This window comes from Ylistrum balloti, unplaced genomic scaffold (assembly GCF_031769215.1).
Source record: "Ylistrum balloti isolate Yb309-2 unplaced genomic scaffold, AGI_CSIRO_Ybal_v1 Utg370800, whole genome shotgun sequence".
NCBI lineage: Eukaryota > Metazoa > Mollusca > Bivalvia > Pectinida > Pectinidae > Ylistrum > Ylistrum balloti.
In genome coordinates, this window is record NW_026782466.1 from 1,066,998 (window position 1) to 1,087,093 (window position 20,096).

At 34.6% G+C, this 20,096-nt stretch overlaps 1 protein-coding gene across 1 annotated transcript; it reads left to right on the forward strand.

Annotated features, from left to right (window-relative positions):
* The first annotated feature begins 1,172 nt into the window (after positions 1-1,172).
* LOC132558614 (OTU domain-containing protein 5-like) lies at positions 1,173-9,928 on the forward strand. Its single transcript, XM_060223206.1, has 10 exons — positions 1,173-1,625; positions 3,053-3,146; positions 4,433-4,497; positions 4,786-4,942; positions 5,345-5,493; positions 6,304-6,366; positions 6,627-6,758; positions 7,008-7,194; positions 7,436-7,567; positions 8,835-9,928. The coding sequence occupies exons 1-10, from the start codon at positions 1,242-1,244 to the stop codon at positions 9,056-9,058; spliced, it is 1,587 nt and encodes a 528-aa protein (XP_060079189.1). The 5' UTR covers positions 1,173-1,241; the 3' UTR covers positions 9,059-9,928.
* Positions 9,929-20,096: the final 10,168 nt, after the last annotated feature.

Below are 20,096 nucleotides of genomic sequence, written 5' to 3' on the forward strand. Positions count from 1 at the left end.
ACTCTGAAACGTTCAAGATGATTGCTCAAACCTTTTTACACAGATTGATTAAGTAGTGTCTCTTGCTATGGGATAGTTCTCCATTTAAATACTTTTCTGTTACCTTGGAAACAAATAGGCCAAAGCTAGTACTCAAGTAGATGTTCTCCATCTCAATACTTTGTATGGAACTATGAAAGATAAGAAATAGAAATTAACCTATTGTAATATTAACATATATATATATATATATATGATTGTGTGTCTATCTTTTAAACATCGGAAGGGGGGGTGGGGGTTGGAGGCTGGAGGCGGGGCCATGTCACACTTTGCATTATCTTGTCGTCTTTTGTTTTGTTCTTGTTTGCCTGTCTCCGTGTTGTATGAATTTATGTGCATGATTTATTTACGTATGGAAAATTAATTATTTCAACTTATAAAAATCACACTTGTCAGCATGCGAGGTGTCTGTGGGAGGAAACCCGTATCCCTTCAGGGAATCGGACCCCGGACGACTTGTGTGTTTCAACTGTGCCACCAAACCACCGCCTGACCATGATGATGCATTTTTCTTGAAGAAGAAGAAGAAGAAGAAGAAGAAGAAGAAGATGATGATGATGATGATGATGATGATGATGATGATGATGATGATTATGATGATGATGATGATGATGATGATGCATTGGTACATGTGTGCAGAGACGTATATAACATACGTCTCTGGTGTGTGTGTGCTGATATTTTGTTAAAATCTTGCGAAATATAAAACAATTGTTTAAAAACACGCTTCAGCGCGGACATGGATCAGGCAATTCAAAATGTGTATCCTGTTTACCAACTTCCGCTTGCCTTTAAGCAGATCATATTACATATTAAATATAAATGATACGGTTGTGATATCTTCGTGTGAAAGAGAGACCCTTGCATGTCATATTTTTAATTACTATTCTCGATCCCTTGCGCACTGCGTTTGCCTGTAGAGTTTAGTGGTAACGAGGTTGGTATGTACGATCAAAATAAAGCTTGTCGTGACGTCGATAACCTGATGGATGTGACGTAGTTAACTGAACACTATGCTAAATATCTGGAGCGAGGCTATCGAAACCTAAATCCACTGCTTGTTAGTCAGACGCCATATTTTTGTAATTTGACGATGGAAAGAACATCGTAAGGAAATTATTCCCAGGAAATCTCTTTTCCAACGTCAAACAGCTGAGAAAAAGCTGGTGTGCAAGAAAGTGGTGTAGAGTTTTTATCATAAAATGACGATTTTACCGAAAAAGAAATCAACCAAAGACAAGAATGAAGTTGAATCAGCAGACCATTCCAAAGGACATCACCCATCTACCCCAGAAAATCGACATGATAAAGTAAATCGGACTCGAAGCTCTCCAACGAGATGGCTTCCTTCGACATCCAGAGACGATAATACATCCACACTTGAGGCAGGTTGTTCGTACGAAGGACACGAACCTGCCCCTGGTCATAATAAACGGAGACACAGGTCGTCGCCCCATCGAAACGTCCGGAAACATCGGGGTCACGGTCAGGGAGGTGCTAGCCCGTCCCGAGAGTATGACGAGGAAGGTTACAATAGTGAGGACGAGTACAACCCCCCCTCGTACCCCACTGATAACATAGACGAGGTGGGCACACATGACATCCTATAGAGTTGAACTTGTCTGGTTGAATGTTTGTCACATCCCAGCGACAGAGTGTCTCGTAAAATTACGTAACGTTTGTAAAGCTATCAGTTTTTACACTTATGACCATTTTTGGGTAGCGCAGAACCGTCTAGCAAATATTCATGATTTGTCTTTGAAATAACTGTTTTCTGTTCACAATATCATTTTCTTCCGAAGTTACACAAATAGGTACATTCTGACAGCGTTATAATTGGACTGAAGTAATGTGTAGTCTTGAAGTTATAAAAAAAATCATTCAAATATTGGAATGAGGTGGTTTTGTGAAAAATGCAGGTAGGTGTGGCTTGTCCAAGTGGAGTACAGTGTCTGTCACTCGATTGATTGAACATATGCATGCTTCTTTTGCTTAGTATGCATACAGCTGTGGATTATCATGCAAAGAATGGATTCAGTTCTGTGGCAGGGGATTTGGAAGAAACATATTTTTTGTCCTTTTACAATGGCACCCAATGTAATCCCATAGGCATTTAGAGTCTCAGGCTTAGATCTCGAAATTTTCAAGAAGAGACATTGAGTAGTGTAAAAGGAGGGGTCAGTATGGCTTGTACATAGTGTTAAATATGGTCTCTGTTACACAGCTGAAAGAACATGCTTCTTGTGCTCAGTTGGTATAGACATGGCTCATCATGTCAAAGACTTGGTCCAAATATATTTCATGAATGCACACATACAGAGACGACATGTCTATATTTGAACATATATTTGATAATATCTCGTTCTACCATCTCTTACCTGGGTTTCTTTTTAATCTCTTCATATTACATTACAAGAAAAAAACGGACACAGATGAGACTAGCAATTAATCGGTTTTTTCTTAAGCATTCATCAAATGGCTGTAGAATATAATTCAATAACTTGCGACATCATTAACATTTTTTCCGTGTTACAAAATAGATGTGTACATGTGAAATTTTATGGACTGATAGTTCTGCTTCAATGAATCTATAATTAATTTCAGGAGCATTGGAAACAACAAAGAGTGTAATGATGTGTTTTCAAACATGACCAGTTAGTGACGTACTAGTATTTGTTAATGACATAATTTCCTATCAGTCTGTTTTGTACCAATTCAACTAGCAGTGGACTGTGGTGCTTACAAATAAACTGAAACACATTCATTGATAAGATTTTCATTAAGTGAAATATGACTTTTTTTATACTGACACTGACTGGTCTTTGTAAGTAGTTTGTTCATCCATTGATTTAACCTAATATTTCAATAAGAATTATTCAATCACTAAATATTGGCCAAGTATAAATGTCTAGACTATGACACAGAATCCCAAACCAAGTATATTTGAAACTTCAGAACATTTCATTTTCCATCTTTGTATCTCAATATATAAATTTCTTGCTTTATTATGCAGCTTGAAAGATTATTTGACACAACCATGAAAGATAAAAAAGGGTGGATAATAAAGAAAATGGCTGAGGATGGAGCTTGTCTCTTCAGGGCTGTTGGTATGTAGAACTTAAAGTCCAAATTATTCTGATGTTCTGTTTTTTATATTGGTCTGAAATTTATGAACGCCAGAACTCCAGCCCTATATAAAGAACCCATGCCTGGGTCAGCATTCAAACAATAATCGTGGAAAGAAATCATCATTTTCACATGCATGTTACACGTGGATCGAAAGGTTTGTTCTTAATCTTTATCATAATGCCAATACACTCACCTAACATAAATTACCAAAATATACTCCATTTTAGTTTATGTTTGTGTTAGCCTCCTCTAGTCACATGCCTATAGACTCCCCTTTTCTTGTGTATGTGCAAATATTCTAACAATTATGTAAACAAGAAACGTTTTTCTCTCCATCTTCCACTTAATTTATGCACAATTCATAAAATGGATGGAGCCATTTGTTCTGTTTATCTTGGATATCGTGGGATCTTGTCATGTGGTTGAGTTCCTGTCCCATTTCCATCAAAATGTAGGTAAAAAAAAGTATTTAGATATATTTGCTCTTAACTTTGAAATGTGATATTATTGCCAGGGTGTAGGTGAAACACATACCTTTCAATTTATGTGTGTTATGCATGTTGATATAATGATTTTTTCCCACAATTATCATTTGAATGCCAACCCAGGGATGGGTTGCCTATTTTCATCACTTCATATAGGGAAGTTCAGACCAATATGAAAAAAGTCAGAATAATTCAGCCTAGTAGAACTTACAAAAAATGTTGTACCACAACAATTATTAACTATCATAGAGATGCTATTTGGGTGTGGAGCTTGTCTCCTCAGGCCTGTTGGCATGTGGAATTTACAGAAAATGTTCATTTTGTACTATAATCATTACGCTACTACCTTATCCATGTAGTTTTACTCTGATTTTTGTTTTGGTTTAAGACTTGTTTATACATAACAATTTGGTTGGTAATGATTGTTTCAGGATGACTTGGCTACTTAACACAAGTTGAGTGACCACATTTATCTTTGCAATGTGCCAATTTTAAAAAAAAAAATTTTAATGATGTTAAAACACAGTCACTCCATCACTTTAAAACAAATTATGTTGACAATGCGGGGCATTGTGTTCTGTCTTCGTATTGTTTTGATTACAACTTCAGTGAAAGAATGAAGCTCTTCTAGGACAATTTTATGTAAAAATGTGTGTACATATTGTATCAGTGTAAATTCTTCGCTTATATCCAATCTTTACTCTTTGAAATTAATTTCATCAATACACAACTTTCTAGGAAAGTTTCTTCTTTTGGAGTAATTTTTATTTCTTTTCCAGCTGACCAGGTGTATGGGGACCAAGAGATGCACACTGTTGTCAGGAAGCTGTGTGTAGATTATATGGTAAAAAAATCATTTCTATAAGACTGGATTCTTAGAACACAACATCTAAAAATCTGACACTATGTAGAAACCTGGAAAATTATCTGTATTGATACAAGAATTGATGTCAAATTCAATACTGTCAAGCATATCATTTATTATATATTATTTATTTATTATATATATATTTTATTCTTTGTTGAAGCCATGAAAATGATGATCATGTTAAGCTTTTTCAATACAATCAACATTAAACATACAAATGCTAATTCATTTAGATTTGACGCATCTCATGAACTTAATTTACAGGGCAAGAATGAAGATTATTTTTCACAGTATGTGACAGAGGATTTTCACACATATCTTAACCGCAAGAAAATGGACCATTGCCATGGAAACCATGTAGAAATGCAAGCTATATCAGAAGTGTTTAATAGGCCCATTGAAGTTTATCAATATAGCATAGGTAAAAATCCAAATCCTGTAGCTAGTGAATGTCACTACCAGCTTTTAGTGTCTGTTTTTTTATTTTTCTTGTTAAAACATGGATGTAATAATATTGCACTCCATATTTTTTCACTGAAAGAACACATCATCTGTATGTCATCTGCATGTAATGATATAATTTTATTTACTTGTTGAATTTATCCTTTCAATGTATTGACTCATTCAGATAATTGTTAAGGCCTATGAATATCATGAAGTGGGATCTGATATAAAATTGTATTGATAGTAAGTTACAGTTTTTAACCTCTCTTTCTTTGTGTTGATAACTTGTTTTGGTTAGACTTGGTGTGTAATAGGTCCATTTTTGTTCAAGGATGATAAATATTTATGCTGAATTATTCATCGTTCATTTTATTTTCAGAGCCCATTAATACATTTAGCTGTACATACAAAACAGAGAATGAACCAATTCGGATAAGTTATCACCGTAACACCCACTACAATTCCTGTGTAGATCCTTACAAGGCCACCATTGGTGTAGGTCTGGGATTGCCAGGCTTCCAACCAGGAGTAAGTTCTCTTGTATAATCCAAACTATGATACTGAATTATTAACCCTTCAGGGGTTAGGGTGATCAGAGAGTGCCAGTATTTCTAACAAGATGCTTTTGTATATATTCATTATGTATTCTTGCCACTCAAACCTTTTTTTAAAAAAGTTACTTTTTTACCTTAACGATAGACTTAAAGGAATATTCTGTCCAAGTTAGGATTTCATAAGAGTCTTTTTGAGAAAATTGTACAAAAGCATTTTCTTATAGTCTTATGGAAATCGCATAACTCAGTTTTCCCCCGATATCAACTTTCCTTATCAATATCTGTTACTGTCATTGTAACAAAGTTTGTGTTGTCATTGTCAAATTTGATGATATACTTACTGCTCAACTGCTGCATACATCTGATGTCATGGTTTTGTTTTGTTGCCTTGCTTTCAAATCGATCATGTGATAAACGTGCAATATTTACCCATTCTAATTTCATACTGGTCAGGGAGTGATTCCATCAATTTAACCTGTCTGAAGTGACCACAGGAAGGATATTTTAACTTTTATAATAATTTGAATAGTCATAAGAGGTACAATAAAAATGAAAGGAGCAACAAAAAATCTTCGCAACTTGGGTGGAATATACCTTTAACAAAACAGAAACATTTGGGCTAAAAAATTTTAGAACTTAATGATATACATGTACGATGTATTTTAATAGTTTTCCTATTAACCATCTTACAAATCTAACTCAAACATAGGTGTCTGTTGCACTCATTACGGTAATGTGTTATATGCTTATGAATATTGTATGTTTCCTGAATTTTTCTTTGTAGCTGGCAGATAAGAATCTTATGGGTGATGCTGTCAAACAATCAGAAAAATGTCATTTAGAAAAGGTAAGTATTGTTGGTATTTTTTTGGGATGGGAATGTGGTAGTATATAGTTACAGCAGAAGAGATTTGTCTTTATAAATGTTATAATTTGACATTGTTCTGATATTTACAATATTCAATGCATATGCCTGTTTTTATGGTGTAAATTTCAATCTGTGAACTATCATTTGGTTGTCACGTTGCCATTGTAGTGAACACAAGTCTGTAAAGGGAAACTTCAGAAACTAGGAGCGAATGTGTAATAATGCGCTTTATGTTTCAGTGTATGTTGGAGGACAAACTTCGTGAGACTGATTGGGAAGTGACACAGGAAACCATAGAAGAGCAAGTGGCCCGAGAATCCTACTTACAATGGCTGCGGGACAATGAAACTCAAGCACGCAGGCAGGACACGGTATGCCAGTACATGCCTTTTGAAAAGCATTTTAAAAAAATGAGAAGTTTAATTTTATTAAAAGTTTTGCAATTGACGACAAATTATCTATCATCTTTTTTTTCTTTTGATCCAGTGATAGATGAATTCTGTTTTGCTGAATCATTGAAAGAAGATTTGACATACTTAGAATTTATAAATTATATGCTCGTGTAGCAATATCTTTCATATATCAAATTGCAATTAATTGCATATTATCATATGTTATAGCCCAAATCTGCAAGTGCAACCTGTAGTTCTTCATCCGACGCAATGTACATGAATACTCCTTCGGATCTGAGAGTTGGGCGCTCACCACGAGCAAGGAGTAACCCCAATTCAGCACAAAATAGTCCCCAGAGACCAGAAGGGCTTGACCAAGCCTCACCACAACCCACACTACCTACTGTTGGTGGAGGTAAGCATACACACAAAGCTACAACCTGGAACTTCAAAGTAGGGGACAGTACTCTGAAAATATGGCATTGAATAATTGCCAGGGAATCATCTGTAAGAGTTACTGTTCTTTTACAGAATTATAAATAGTATATAAAGGAAAGGATGTTTTAATTGTAAACAAACAATAGCTGGCTGATGTTAGGATTGGGGTTTTATGCAAATTAGAAGAGTTTAATATGTTCTTTATTTCTATTTTCCAGGATCGCCACACCCACCAAGTGACCGCTCAATGCTTGGAGCTGCTGGAGGGGAGGTGAAAGGAGCTATGGGAGGCAGTTCCCATTTTCAGGAGACCAGTTCTCTAATGAACCAATACCCATCTAACATGTTTGGTAAGTATTTATTGTGATAGAAAGCATACTTGTTGTGAAGTATTTTCTTTGTAGAAAGGTGATATTTGTGATTATTGAATTAAATATTTAAATTGTTTGTAAAGATGGAATGTGTAAATGTCTTCAATAGTGGTGAAAACAAAGTATGTAGCAACAGCATTTTGTTTAAAAAAACATTAGAGTTCAAAACCAGGTAATTTAATAGCATCGGCCTGTCATCTAATATGATTGATTTATTATGTTAGCAAGTCGCTCTTTTACCATATTTTTCTGGGTTATAAGCCACACCAGTTTACAATCGGCAGGTCAAGACTTCTAACAATTTTTTCGATTTGATACACATATAAGCCGCACCTGAATGTAAGCTGCACCATTTCTTGGTGACCACTATTGTTGATGTTTGATATACCTTACAAAGTGGTAACCATTATGTTGCAAAGTTTGTTGATATAACAAACAACAGTGGTCAATTTATCAAGATCGTCAGTGAAACATGTAATAAAGTTTACAAATTAATTATACACAGATAATTCTTTATTTTATTGATGTATTTTAAAAAAGCTAGAATTGCAAATATCACACTTGTTGACTTGGACACGTTTACAGATTGTCCATGCACAGATATAGGACCTGGTGTTTCTTTTTACTAAACAATCTCTCGCTCAGGTGTCTCTTCTGTTAAATGTTAATGAAGCCCTTGCATGCTGACCAAATTCTTATAGTTCCACATTATTTCTTCTTGTAAGACACACAGCCATTCATATGGTAAACAAGCACAGCAGACATTCTAGAATTTGACCTATAACCCAGTGACCTATCTATCTCAGGAGGCGAATGGCTTTTGTAAACTTCCACTATAGCTTCGAAATAAATGCAAAAGTTGAGAAGGTAATACTGTGATTCACATTAAAAGATATGATTAATTAAATCCACAAGAATGTTATTTTTATTTCAATCTTCAAATCATCCCTTATACAATTGCAATTGACAGTTCAAGATGATCTGTTTCAGTCACAAACATGTGATGGGTTAGTACTCATAAAAAACTTGGTAGCGCCTTGTACAGGTGTTTTTTTTTGTTTGTTTTTTTTGTGCTGTTTTTATTTTGCCCACATATAAGCCACACACCCAACTCAAGAGGAAAATGGTGCAGCTTATAATCAGGAAAATAGGTAGTTTTTACCATATAGTGATTTTCTAGACCAAAATTTCATTTATGATTCTTTAGATACTGCCATGGATTTAACATGTGTTTGCCTTATTGTAGGGTACCCTGAATGGAATGAAGATGACATTTTGGCCCAAGTGATGGCTCAGTCCCAACAAGAGTACTTTGACTCCTTGAAGAAAAACGCAACTGCTTCCTCCTCCGGCTCCTCCTCTTCCTTCACTTTCTCTCCCACATCATCATCATCATGGTCTGATCCCAGTAGCAGTGGTCACGCCTCCCTGAATAGTCCTCCTTCAAGTTACCAAGGGCCTCACAGCTAACATATACCTAACCATTGTCATCAGTAGTCAATTATTTCATGTTTATTTGATGTCCTGTATATCTGATCAAATGTCATTTATACTTGTTTTAGTTCATTTTAGAAATTTGGTTTTTGAAAAAAGACAACTGAATTTAAAAGAAACATGCACTTCGTTATGTTAAATATCAATTTAAGAAAGGATGTTTCTGAAGAAACTTGTAGGGAATTCAGTGTATTTGTAAAACACTATTGCTGAAGTAGCTAATGAAAGAATATATATTATATTTTCAAATTCTGGAAAAAACAATTCGTTTTTTAAAATCAGTATGCATATATGTCCAGAGAATTATGCACTTCCATGATTAAATTTAGAACGTATTTAAATACTTATATCACAGTGTTCACAGTTCTAACTGTAACACAAATACTCTATCTGGAATTTAAAACTAATTTACGTTTTACATTTGATGCTTTTACATAAGAAAAATATATTAGCTATACCTACTCTATCATATATGGTCTCACAAGAAATGCCTCAACCATCCTAACTTCAACAAAGCCTTTCACCTTCAAGTGTGACATGTTAACCAACAGAATTCAAACCCATAAATAACGATAATTCAGCAACAGTTTGAAATAAAGTATCTGGTTAACTATTATCTTTTTTTTTTCAATTAACAGCATTTTAAAGAGTAGTGTTTGTAATTAGAGCCTCTCTTCTTTTTATCGTTTGTTACAATTTAAAACCTTCTGAATGAATGATATTTATTTTAAAAAATTAACAGAAAAATCAAGTGTGAAATTGGCTACCAATATTTTTGGATTTTTAGAAAGATAACTTTGATGTTACTGCCATTATTTGCACAGTATATTTTTCCAAAAGTATTTAACTATGGTAAATTTATATCGTACTTTCGCAAAACATTTTCTGTAGTATTTTTCTTTCATTTGATACTTCTATTGTTGCAAGTAAATTTGGTACTTTTATGCATTGCTGGTGTCTATTTCTTTGGCTAACACCACTCATTGAAATAATCATTTAAAGTGTTGACATTGTTGGATGTACGGAAATTAAAGTTTCACCCTATAGAGTGTAGTGTTTGAAAAAAGAACACTTATTGGGCAATGCAGTAATTTCTACCTTGTTCAATGCTTGGTCTTAATCCAGAAATTATATCAATACTGAAGACATGATGTAGCATTTCACATTTTAACAACTGTGCTTTCAGATCCTAATATTCTTTGTAGATGAACATTTATACTATTTTAGTTCAATGATTTAGGAAATTAAAAAAGAAAAGTTTTGATCCATTTGTACTGTCAGTGTACAACTAGAATACTATAAGACCATTTGTGCTGTCACATTTAAATTTAAACAGTTCTAACTGTTAGCACTGCAACAGACTTTGTGTATGTATTAGTGTTAGTGTAGGATCAATGCTATGTAAATATATTCTCCAAGTTTACCATCAACTGTCAAATTTATAATGACCTGTATTTGCATTTATACTTTTGCATGCTTCTATCCATTACTATGTATGTGAAGGTGACTATAATTTATTTAGTTGACTATGTCTTTGAATTTGAAAGAGAAGTAATTTTGTGTGTTTTCTTGGCTGTCTTAGATGTGATGGGGAAAGAAAATTTTTGTTTCATGACTGTATTTTTGAATTTGGATACAAAACTTTTAAAGAGGAATTGATGTTCCACCTTTTTTAGTCCACACATGAAGGCATCTGCAAAAATGTTCACCTGTTGAGTACGTTATACATTATTGTTGGTAATTTAGGTAAAACAAAGATCTTGTAATAAATAATTAAATAAGAGATGGAGTGAGTGAGCATGGAAACATTTATTTTTCACATACATCATATAGGGGCTATTACTGTGCATGGTAGGGTTTTACTAGTGTTACTACACTTCAGATAAAAAATGCTCCACAGTTTTATATAGAGTTCTAGCTGTAGTTTTCTGTGAGAAATCTGTTTGGTAATCTACAAAGAATGATACAGATATGTCTGATTTATAGTAATTTTATTGGTAAGCGTTTAATTATCTTTTCAGTTGTGTTGTTGACTTATGAAATGTATTATTTATCGCCAAATAATTAACAATAGCTGATAAAATCTAATTATCTGTCAAAAAATTAATGTTTGTGTACGGAAGTGCTAATCATTTAAATACTGATATACATAATATATAGATTTAACACAGTGGTGAAATATTTACCATTTTCTGTTGTACAATTTGGTTTAATCTTTATGATGTTACAGTACCTTTACTTTCCATCATTGGTGTATTTGTTCTTGAATCTTGGTGTTGAAGTAAAATTCTGATTATTGATTTTGTATCTTAATGACAAATTTAAAAGTCGAATTGTTGATTTAAATATACACTTGTAGAAACAGTATCGCAGGTGTCAGAATACTGTCATATTTTGTTGATTGTATGTTGGGACGTTTCCGTAGATACCGTGCTTGTTTTAGTGATTATATAACTGTGAGTGTGTCCCTTCCTTGTTTTAGTGATGGTAAATATAAAGTGTAATCGTATCCTGTTCTTCTGCCGTTTACAGGATTCATTTTATAATTGTTTGTAATTTAAACAAATCTATAATCAAGTTTTATTTGAGTGTTTTTTTTTTTTTTTTTTGTATGTTTGATAAAGCAATTTAAAAGTTGAATTTTAATGATTTTGTGAATTTTCTAACTAGCATGTTATGTATGTTGGCAACCATTGGCAAGGTTGGGTATCTTTTTTCTTTGTGATTATAAATGTGAAATATTTAGAAAGTTTGTGTCCTTCTGTGGTTAAGTGTTAGTTTATGTTTACAAGGACTATTTATTTTGAATGTGTGATATATACAGAGCCAGCCACCTCTCTATACAGCACACACAAATAACAGGACCACTGCTGAATGCTCCTCTTCATTATCAGTGCTTTACATATAACACCAGTGATTGGGTTTGATCACTCTGATTTTGAACACATTTTTTACCAGCAATATAAGTGTAAAGTTCTGGTAAAACTTTCTAATATGTTACTAGTTAAATGAGCAAATTCACTGCTCATAAATAGTAAATTTTACAGGTTCTATTGTTGTCAAAATCTTTTGTTCGCTTGATATCACGGTAAGGTAGTGAAATTCACTATATATCAACATCACACATACAAATAACAACATGTGTTTTGTAAAATGCTGAATTTGTAGCAATAGCAAAGAGAGGGATTATTTTTCTGGCCATTACTTGGCTGTTACCGGTGTAAAGTTAAAGGTAAACATTGTAAATCCATGATTAACTATGTGTGAAAGAAAAGGTGGCAGAATTTCTTATATCTGTGATCATTCAAGTTTGGCTTGTGTTAATATCAGTGCTATGTTTGGCTAAGTTGACTGTGGTATATATGGATATGTCCAACAGGGAATAATTGTAGAATTAAAGTTATTGGGTAATTTAACATAATTAGAGTTACACATTTTAATTGAGTAAAATTTTAGCTGTACCGCCAGCTCATTTAGACCCCTGTGTGTACCACCATTTACAGGAGATCTCAGGTGACTTGTAGCTTACACATTGTGGTATTATAGTTTAATTTAACTGATGATATTCTTACTTGAGTATCAATAGCAAAAGCATTGGCTATTTTTTCAAGAATTTAGATATTTTTGTTTTTTTTTGTGATTTCAGTTTAATAGAGATTCAGTGCAGACAAAATAAAATTGTCTCACAAATGTGTATATTACAGAATATTAAAATTTACTTTGATCTTTTTTATATATAAAATCTTGTGTTACTCTTTGAAGCTTTACAAAGAAAAGTAAAGTATATTTCCTATGTGTATATACACATTATCCATAAACATGTTTAAATTGCCTGAATTTATTTCTTACAATACTCTACAACTTTGTATGATCAACAGACATGCTTGTGATCAGTGTTGGAAGAGTTATTTCCCCTGTCGGCCAGAGTCAGTAACTCGTATGTTTTGTATATGGACATGTGTCCATTTGTATTTGTTACCTCCCACAGAGTCGCGAACGGTGGGATGAAACTGTTAGAAAGCAATCTGTGTAACTTAATCATGTACTGAGGACAAATAAAGTTCACATTTCAAAACACCGACCCATTTTCATTATTTCTTGACATGGTCATGTCGGAGTGACCTGGATGCAGGAAACCTACAGAGAAACAGACAGGTATTCCTAAATATTTTGATGTCACACAGTTAAATATCAATATGTAATGGGTTCACCTCAATCCTAGAGAATCAGGAAGATGTCACTGACGGAGATGTTCTATCAACAGCAGTGTTCCTTGTCTTGACTTCTTCATTATGGACAACTTCAGTATATGCTGTAAGTTTGATTTCACTTGATTGGTGTTATACAGCCTGTCAGCAATCAGGGTCAGTTTGGGTTAAACTACAATCTGATCTGGAGGGAAATCTGGTTAAATAAAATGTTTCAATGCTAATACTAAAGAATACTTTAGTGTAAGTTAAAATCACATTAGAAAACCATTTTTTATTGTTTTTGTTTTTTTTTGTTTTTTGTTTTATAAAACATAGATAAAGAGTATATATATTGATATCTTATATGGTTCGTATTTTGTTAAACGACCAACCTCTCTAGCGTTATCTAGTATTTTATCCACTTCAAAGAAAGAGGTGAGAGTCTTTTCAGATCTGGGGCCTGGAAATACTTTGCTCATATTTGAAAAAAGTCTGAACAGTGGATCTAAAGGTGTTCCACTGTAGGCATGAAATTGCAAGGGTAGCAGACAAATGGATCTTCATCCCGTAGTAGATTAGACTAAGATTAATTTAATCACAGTTTTTGGTGAATTAGGGTGATCTCAATCACATGAGAAAGTTGAATGGCTGGTAGCCATATCGGATTTTGACAAAGTAAACTTGTTTTAGCTATTTCTGGAGTATTGTAATAAAAGGGTATTTCTGAAACTTGGTGCGTAGTTTCCCGTCGGTTCCTAGCCATGCCCATTCAATTTTGAGTGTGATCGTGGAAAAACAAAATGGCTATCAGGCGACTATCTTGGATTTTTAAAATGAAAGCTTGTTATTGCTATTTTTGGGAGGTACTGAATGGATCTTTCTCAAATTTGGTTCCTGTTGGTCACTAATTGTGCCCGTCGGAATTTGGGACCGATAAAGACAGCGAAATAACTAATAGGCGGCAATCCTTACTTACTAGTTGTGCTCGTTTTGAATTTTAGTTGTCGACGAAAATCTTACAGGTAAAGATTGTCATTTCTTGAGAGGAACGCTCAATTGTCATATAATTAAGAGCAACAACGGAAAGGAAAATGTCCACTTTTAAAGAACAAAGGTGGACTGCTTGCAGGGTTTAATGTGGCTGGTACGGTTACTGGAAGGTTCAGATAAATGAAACTGTTTGAGTTTGACTGGACTTTGGTAAGGTTTGTTCAGCACTATTGATTACCTTTTATTGGATCGTCATATATTAAAAGCCTTCCTGATTTTTCTGTTTTATAACAAACGCCAATCTGTTTTGAATAACTTCCAACGAGGGAGTGTTTCCCCATTCCATTGGAATGCTGTGTTTATTTGGGCTTGGTTAGGGTAGGATGGCGGAGTATGATGTCTGTACACATATCAGATTATTTGGCATATTATTAATGACGGCGATGAAAGCTGCTACGACGGTTGTGTAGTGTTGTATGATTATGTGGGATTGGTATTTTGTCAGGGGAGGGAACTGCAGTTTATTTTTTGTGTAGATGTTGAGACTAGTACCTGCTATGGACTTCAACTTGACAATTGTGGAATACGATGTTTATTGGTCGATCTGAAATCTCGACCATTGTCCCAGCTTCAGAAAAGATAACATTCAAGGTATATTTTACCTCTAACATTTTCCTCTCGTTCTTCCAGCCAGGACATTCTCGAGTGGTAGTTGTGGCACTCCGAATGTAATGACTAATGTATTAGTCTTGGTTGTCTTTTCGTTTCTTCTGCATTAATTCCGCCATAACATGACTTGGGGACAACTCGGCTGTTTTTTTTTACCAGCTACCAAAAACGAAATGATAATGGAATAAGGGAAATTAGACAAGAGTTCAGATCTAAATTTTGACGAAGAAATCCTTGTTGAGTTTCAGTTTCGTGTGAGTTTGTTCGCCGTTTTGTGTTTCAGCTTGATGGGTTTTTACATCAATATCAACTGTATTTTACGGACACAGAATCACACAGGGTCATGTGCACCAGGTATCGAAACGTTATCCTTGACCTGGCATTTTTATCATTGCAGCATTATCGAGGTCATTGTATTAACATAAGATAAAGACAGGTCACATTCTCTGATGTGTGCATACATTAATTATTTGATGTGTTAAAACAAAAGATACTACCCTGTTTTTGTTTTGGTAATGCCGGTAACCATCGTGCGGACACAAAAGTTAGCACAGGTCACGTGGTCCCCAACGTTTTTCGTAAACGTAAGTGGAACATTACTTGTATGACAGGCAGAAAAAGAAGCTTAAGCTAACATTTTATAAATATTTGTAGACTCAAACCTGTAATCAAGGTTCTATTGACACAGACATTATCGTAGAATTTTGATTAAAAAAATTGTCTCTTGACATCAGATAGTCCCTCGAACAGGTGCTCTAGATAACAAGTGGTCGTGTCAAGTTGGTTTAGAGAAGAAAAAGTCGTCCTGACCTACAAACTCATTGTAAGAGACACCCTGATATTGAGAACGAAACAATGGTATGTCTATTCTCTGTAAAAATTTTGGGGGAACTGATAAATTTCAGTCACGTCAACGTTCTTCGCACCTTAATAGGTTAGTATAAAGAAAACATATTTACACAACGGTTTTAAACATCTACGTTAACTCAATAGCACGCTATTCATAGAATTTTGATATTAAACACATATATATGTATAAATGTAGTGGGTTTTAGTTGAAATTTACAAAAACATAGCAATACCTTTGTTTTGTCGGACGACGTCAACGGCCTCGCAGTTAAGACGAGGGAGCCATGCAAATTATAGAAATGAGTTACAGGTCAGTGTACTGTAATGGGCAGAACAGGTAAATGTCGGTCTCCTCAACACAGTTTTAACAGGAGACCTGATACGCGCAATCTACGACAGCACGCTGTGGAAAGCACTCGAGGTCTTTTCATTGCTTCAACAAAAACATTGAAATTAGAAAGGGTTGTTTTGATAGATTTTGTGTGCGTAATGACGGGACCGAAAACAAATCGTCACCGAAATGTGGAGAAATATAAACAAATATTTACCTTTATTTATAGTTTTTCAGATTCCTTATTGAGTATCGACTGATCGACATCTTTCAACAAAAATCACCATAAATAAGTACCTTGTATGTAATAGTAAGTATGTGTGAAAGTTGTCTTTGCGTTGGTCTGTATGACTGCCATATGCTGAAAAATTAACGAAAATGCTAATTATAAATAAATAATTATATAAAAATATTGCGTAAAACGAAAACCAACAACAACAGCCATCACTGTCAATGATAGCAGAAAAGCGTTTTTTTAGCTCCCTACTTTCAAAAGGCACTGTTTCTTAAAATAAATGTTATGTTATTTGAATGAAAATCCAGGTATAGATAAACATTTTCCAATTTCACATAAAAAAGAAATTCTTCTCGCCTTTAAAAATGTTTCAAGTTTCAAATAAATGCAACAATATAACATCTCAGTTGTTGTAGAATTGTATCGGTATTGGTGTCGACTCGGTGCATTTAAGGTAATGGAGGTTGGTTGAGGTTGATAAAACCCTGACCGCCAAGTCATGGCTACGTGTGGCGACGTAATACATCACTAGATATATCGGTTAATATATGGATTTATCTATTCATCGGTCAGGATTATATAGATATGGAAACAAATGAAGGTAAACAAGGTTTGTCATAATCAGAACAGGACATACTTCTGATAAATACATTAATATCTGTTGAACTTTTCACTCCCGATCGTGTCGCACTCAAATTCGTATAGGAATGAAAATCCAACTCCAAACGTTTGGATAAACAGTTTCTTTCACGGTTTATTATTTATCTCAAACTAGTTTCTCGCTCTCTTCTTCAGGTTATAACTGGTCAGTAGGGAACTGGCACGTGATTTTATCTAGTCATTGTCACAAAGGCCAGATGACCCCGTATACGGACATCGCCGTGCCTTTGTTTTGCCATTTATACTGGTGATTATCTAAATTTCTCATCCAACTCAACTTAAAATACCAGTTCTGACACGTGAGAGTGACCATTAGCAGTCACGTGACAGGTGTCCAACCGACCAGCAATATCCCGAAGAATACATAGTGAGAAGCTGCCTAGAGCTAAAATCACATGTGACTATTGGATGGAAACTACAAAAATCATTGGTGTTCGAACTGTTGTGTATTGGTTTCCGCTGACCATGCCCTTTAAGGTATGCCTGGGGATTCTTGTAGTCTAACTTGTAGACTTCATAAACTTTTTTACAACAATTATGGAACACGTTTACAAATTTATATTAATCACACTTGCTGGCTCGGATGGAAGCGCGCAAGGGGTCTTACTTTGGGAGAAAGCCGGAGTACCCTGGGAAAACCCACGTGATCGGGCAGGTGCTCCTAAACCTTTTCAAGTCCATTCCGGGAATCGAGCTCCGGACGGCTAGGTGAAAGACGAGTGCGTTACCTCTGCGCCACCAGATCACCCATAACTTTATTGATTGTGTGACACAAACTAGACATTTTAAGCCAGTACTTACTTCTAAAAACCGAGTTTGCAAACTTGGGATGTTACACGTGTATCAATACTAACACCCCACTAAATTTTATAAATTCTACATGAAATGCTACCAAGCTTTTCAACTAAAAAGCTAACACAGTAAGCGCTGATAAAGACGGCATCAGAACGACCTCATTCTCCGTGTACTCGTTCTAATATCTTCTACTGAAACTACTGTCTTGATGGACACTTTGTGGTTTCTGCACTATTCAAAACATTTTTAGAGATTTCACAAATTATCGAAAACATTTGGAAGTGAACCATATCAAATGAACTTTGTAACTGAATATGAACTTCAAGTTATTCATAGAGTGGTCTTTAAGAGGATGTGCTGTTTTTACTTTCATTTTCAAAGTGGAAAAATACATTTGTTCCATAACTCTTTTAGATGATTAGCTTCAATCCATTTTTAACCTCGATGTCAAGACTGCACTTAATGATTTGCATAAAACACATGTATTGTGTCTGCATATAATAATTTTATCGTTGTTTTCAAACACGCATCTCCAGCCGCCAAACAGAATTAGGCTTGTACATTATCACATCTTTTCAAAGACAAAATACTACTTAATCAGGCTGCAGTATTTCAATAATCCAGGTTATCATCTAGCGATTAAAGTTTGGACCTTCCTCCTTTTAATTGGATTCCTTAACTTCACCAGTAACGTTGTTTCTATTGCTGATTACTACTAGTTCCAGTGCTATCAGGTCAGAATTACGTCAGTAGTACAGTCTTATTGTCATGCTACACACTCCCAAAGTGGAATGAATGGAATGTGGATTTTGAAGCAGACAAAAACTTTTTTTGACCGCCCTTGAACATCGACTCCTTAAACGATTTTTTCTACACGATCTGTACGTTTTCACACTTTGTACTCAATCACAACCATTCAAAGTAGTTATGAGTGTAAACTAGACTTTAGTACGTGTTTTCTTTTAATACTTGACATCTAAACCAAGTTGAAGATTGAATTCCGTTTGACAATAGCTTCGTCGGGTTTTGCAGTAAAAGTATTGTCGATGTGGAGTTACTATGACTCTGTCTAGACTGACATGAAACGTCTCTGCTTCTCAGAAATATGATGTTTATATTTCGCAGTTGATCCGAGGGCTTGCAACAAAGAGTTTCGAGAGATGTGAGGAGAGGGGGGGGGGGGGGGGGTTGGGGGGGGGGTTGGGGGGTGTCGATTGTTTGGTGCTCGTAAATATAGGAGACCCCGTCCCTCGGGATGACTTTAAATAAACGATATGACTTTGTTTGTGTTGCAAGTTGGATTTTCACTGGTTTCTGTTTTGTACACTTTTTTACGACAACATTCAGTAACTGAATTTATCTGTACAAATATCAACTCTTACAAAAAAAAAAAACAAACAAACAAACAACTGATAATATTTGAATGATATCTAAACATACATTAAAAGCTTAAGTGAACTATTCAAACGTGTTTGCAGTGTTTGTCTAGATTTTTTTATCAGAAACTGAAGTAGATCTGCAACATTACCCCAGGTTGACACATGCGCGTATTACATAAGTTCGTGACATAAATGTAGGGTTTATCGGAGACATATTTCAGTTATAGATAAAGATAACGTCATAATTCACCGAAAAATATATTAACCTTTGTGAAATCAGAGTTACGTTGACGAGTAGAAACTACTAATAAACCAATATATATATAGAAAATCAATAGTGTAACACGACAAAAAAATATATCACTTACGTTTTCAGGCCTCGCGGCCCTCTTCAGGTCATTAAAGTGATTGGTTTTCTCTGTATATATACGATACACAAAGTTTTATCTTTTTAAATTATATATATATATATATGTATATATCTTGTATCACACTAATCTCAAGTATTTCACAAGATGTCAGCAATGATTATGTGTGTAGTGTCGTGAACTCGGTGTGTTAGCCGTCTTTGCCCGCACAGATAATCACAAATTTTAATTCATTCTAATATCAAACAGGATTTGCTCTTTTAAGTTACTTTTCAATATTTAAATCATTATTTCTTTTGAATATTGGTAGCACATTTTCCCATTTTGTTAGACTTGACCCGACCAATTTGGATTTTCCTGATCCTAGACCGATATTTTACAACGATGAACGTAGAGACATGCTCGTTCTACGTGCCTGTTGTGATTTTGACCTTGACTGTCAAGGTCATATAGAAGTATGTTTCGATAAAAGTCAATACATGTATATTTAAAGGATATATATAGTGACGTTAACCAACTTTTATACGTTAAAATATTCTGCAATACCC

Bases quoted from the DNA above. Each gene is read 5' to 3' on its own strand.
- LOC132558614 (XM_060223206.1), top strand. From the start codon at position 1,242: ATGACGATTTTACCGAAAAAGAAATCAACCAAAGACAAGAATGAAGTT. The intron at 5,494-6,303 runs GTAAGTTCTCTT...TTTTCTTTGTAG, and splicing joins TGCCAGGCTTCCAACCAGGA to CTGGCAGATAAGAATCTTAT. The intron at 6,759-7,007 runs GTATGCCAGTAC...CATATGTTATAG, and splicing joins AAGCACGCAGGCAGGACACG to CCCAAATCTGCAAGTGCAAC.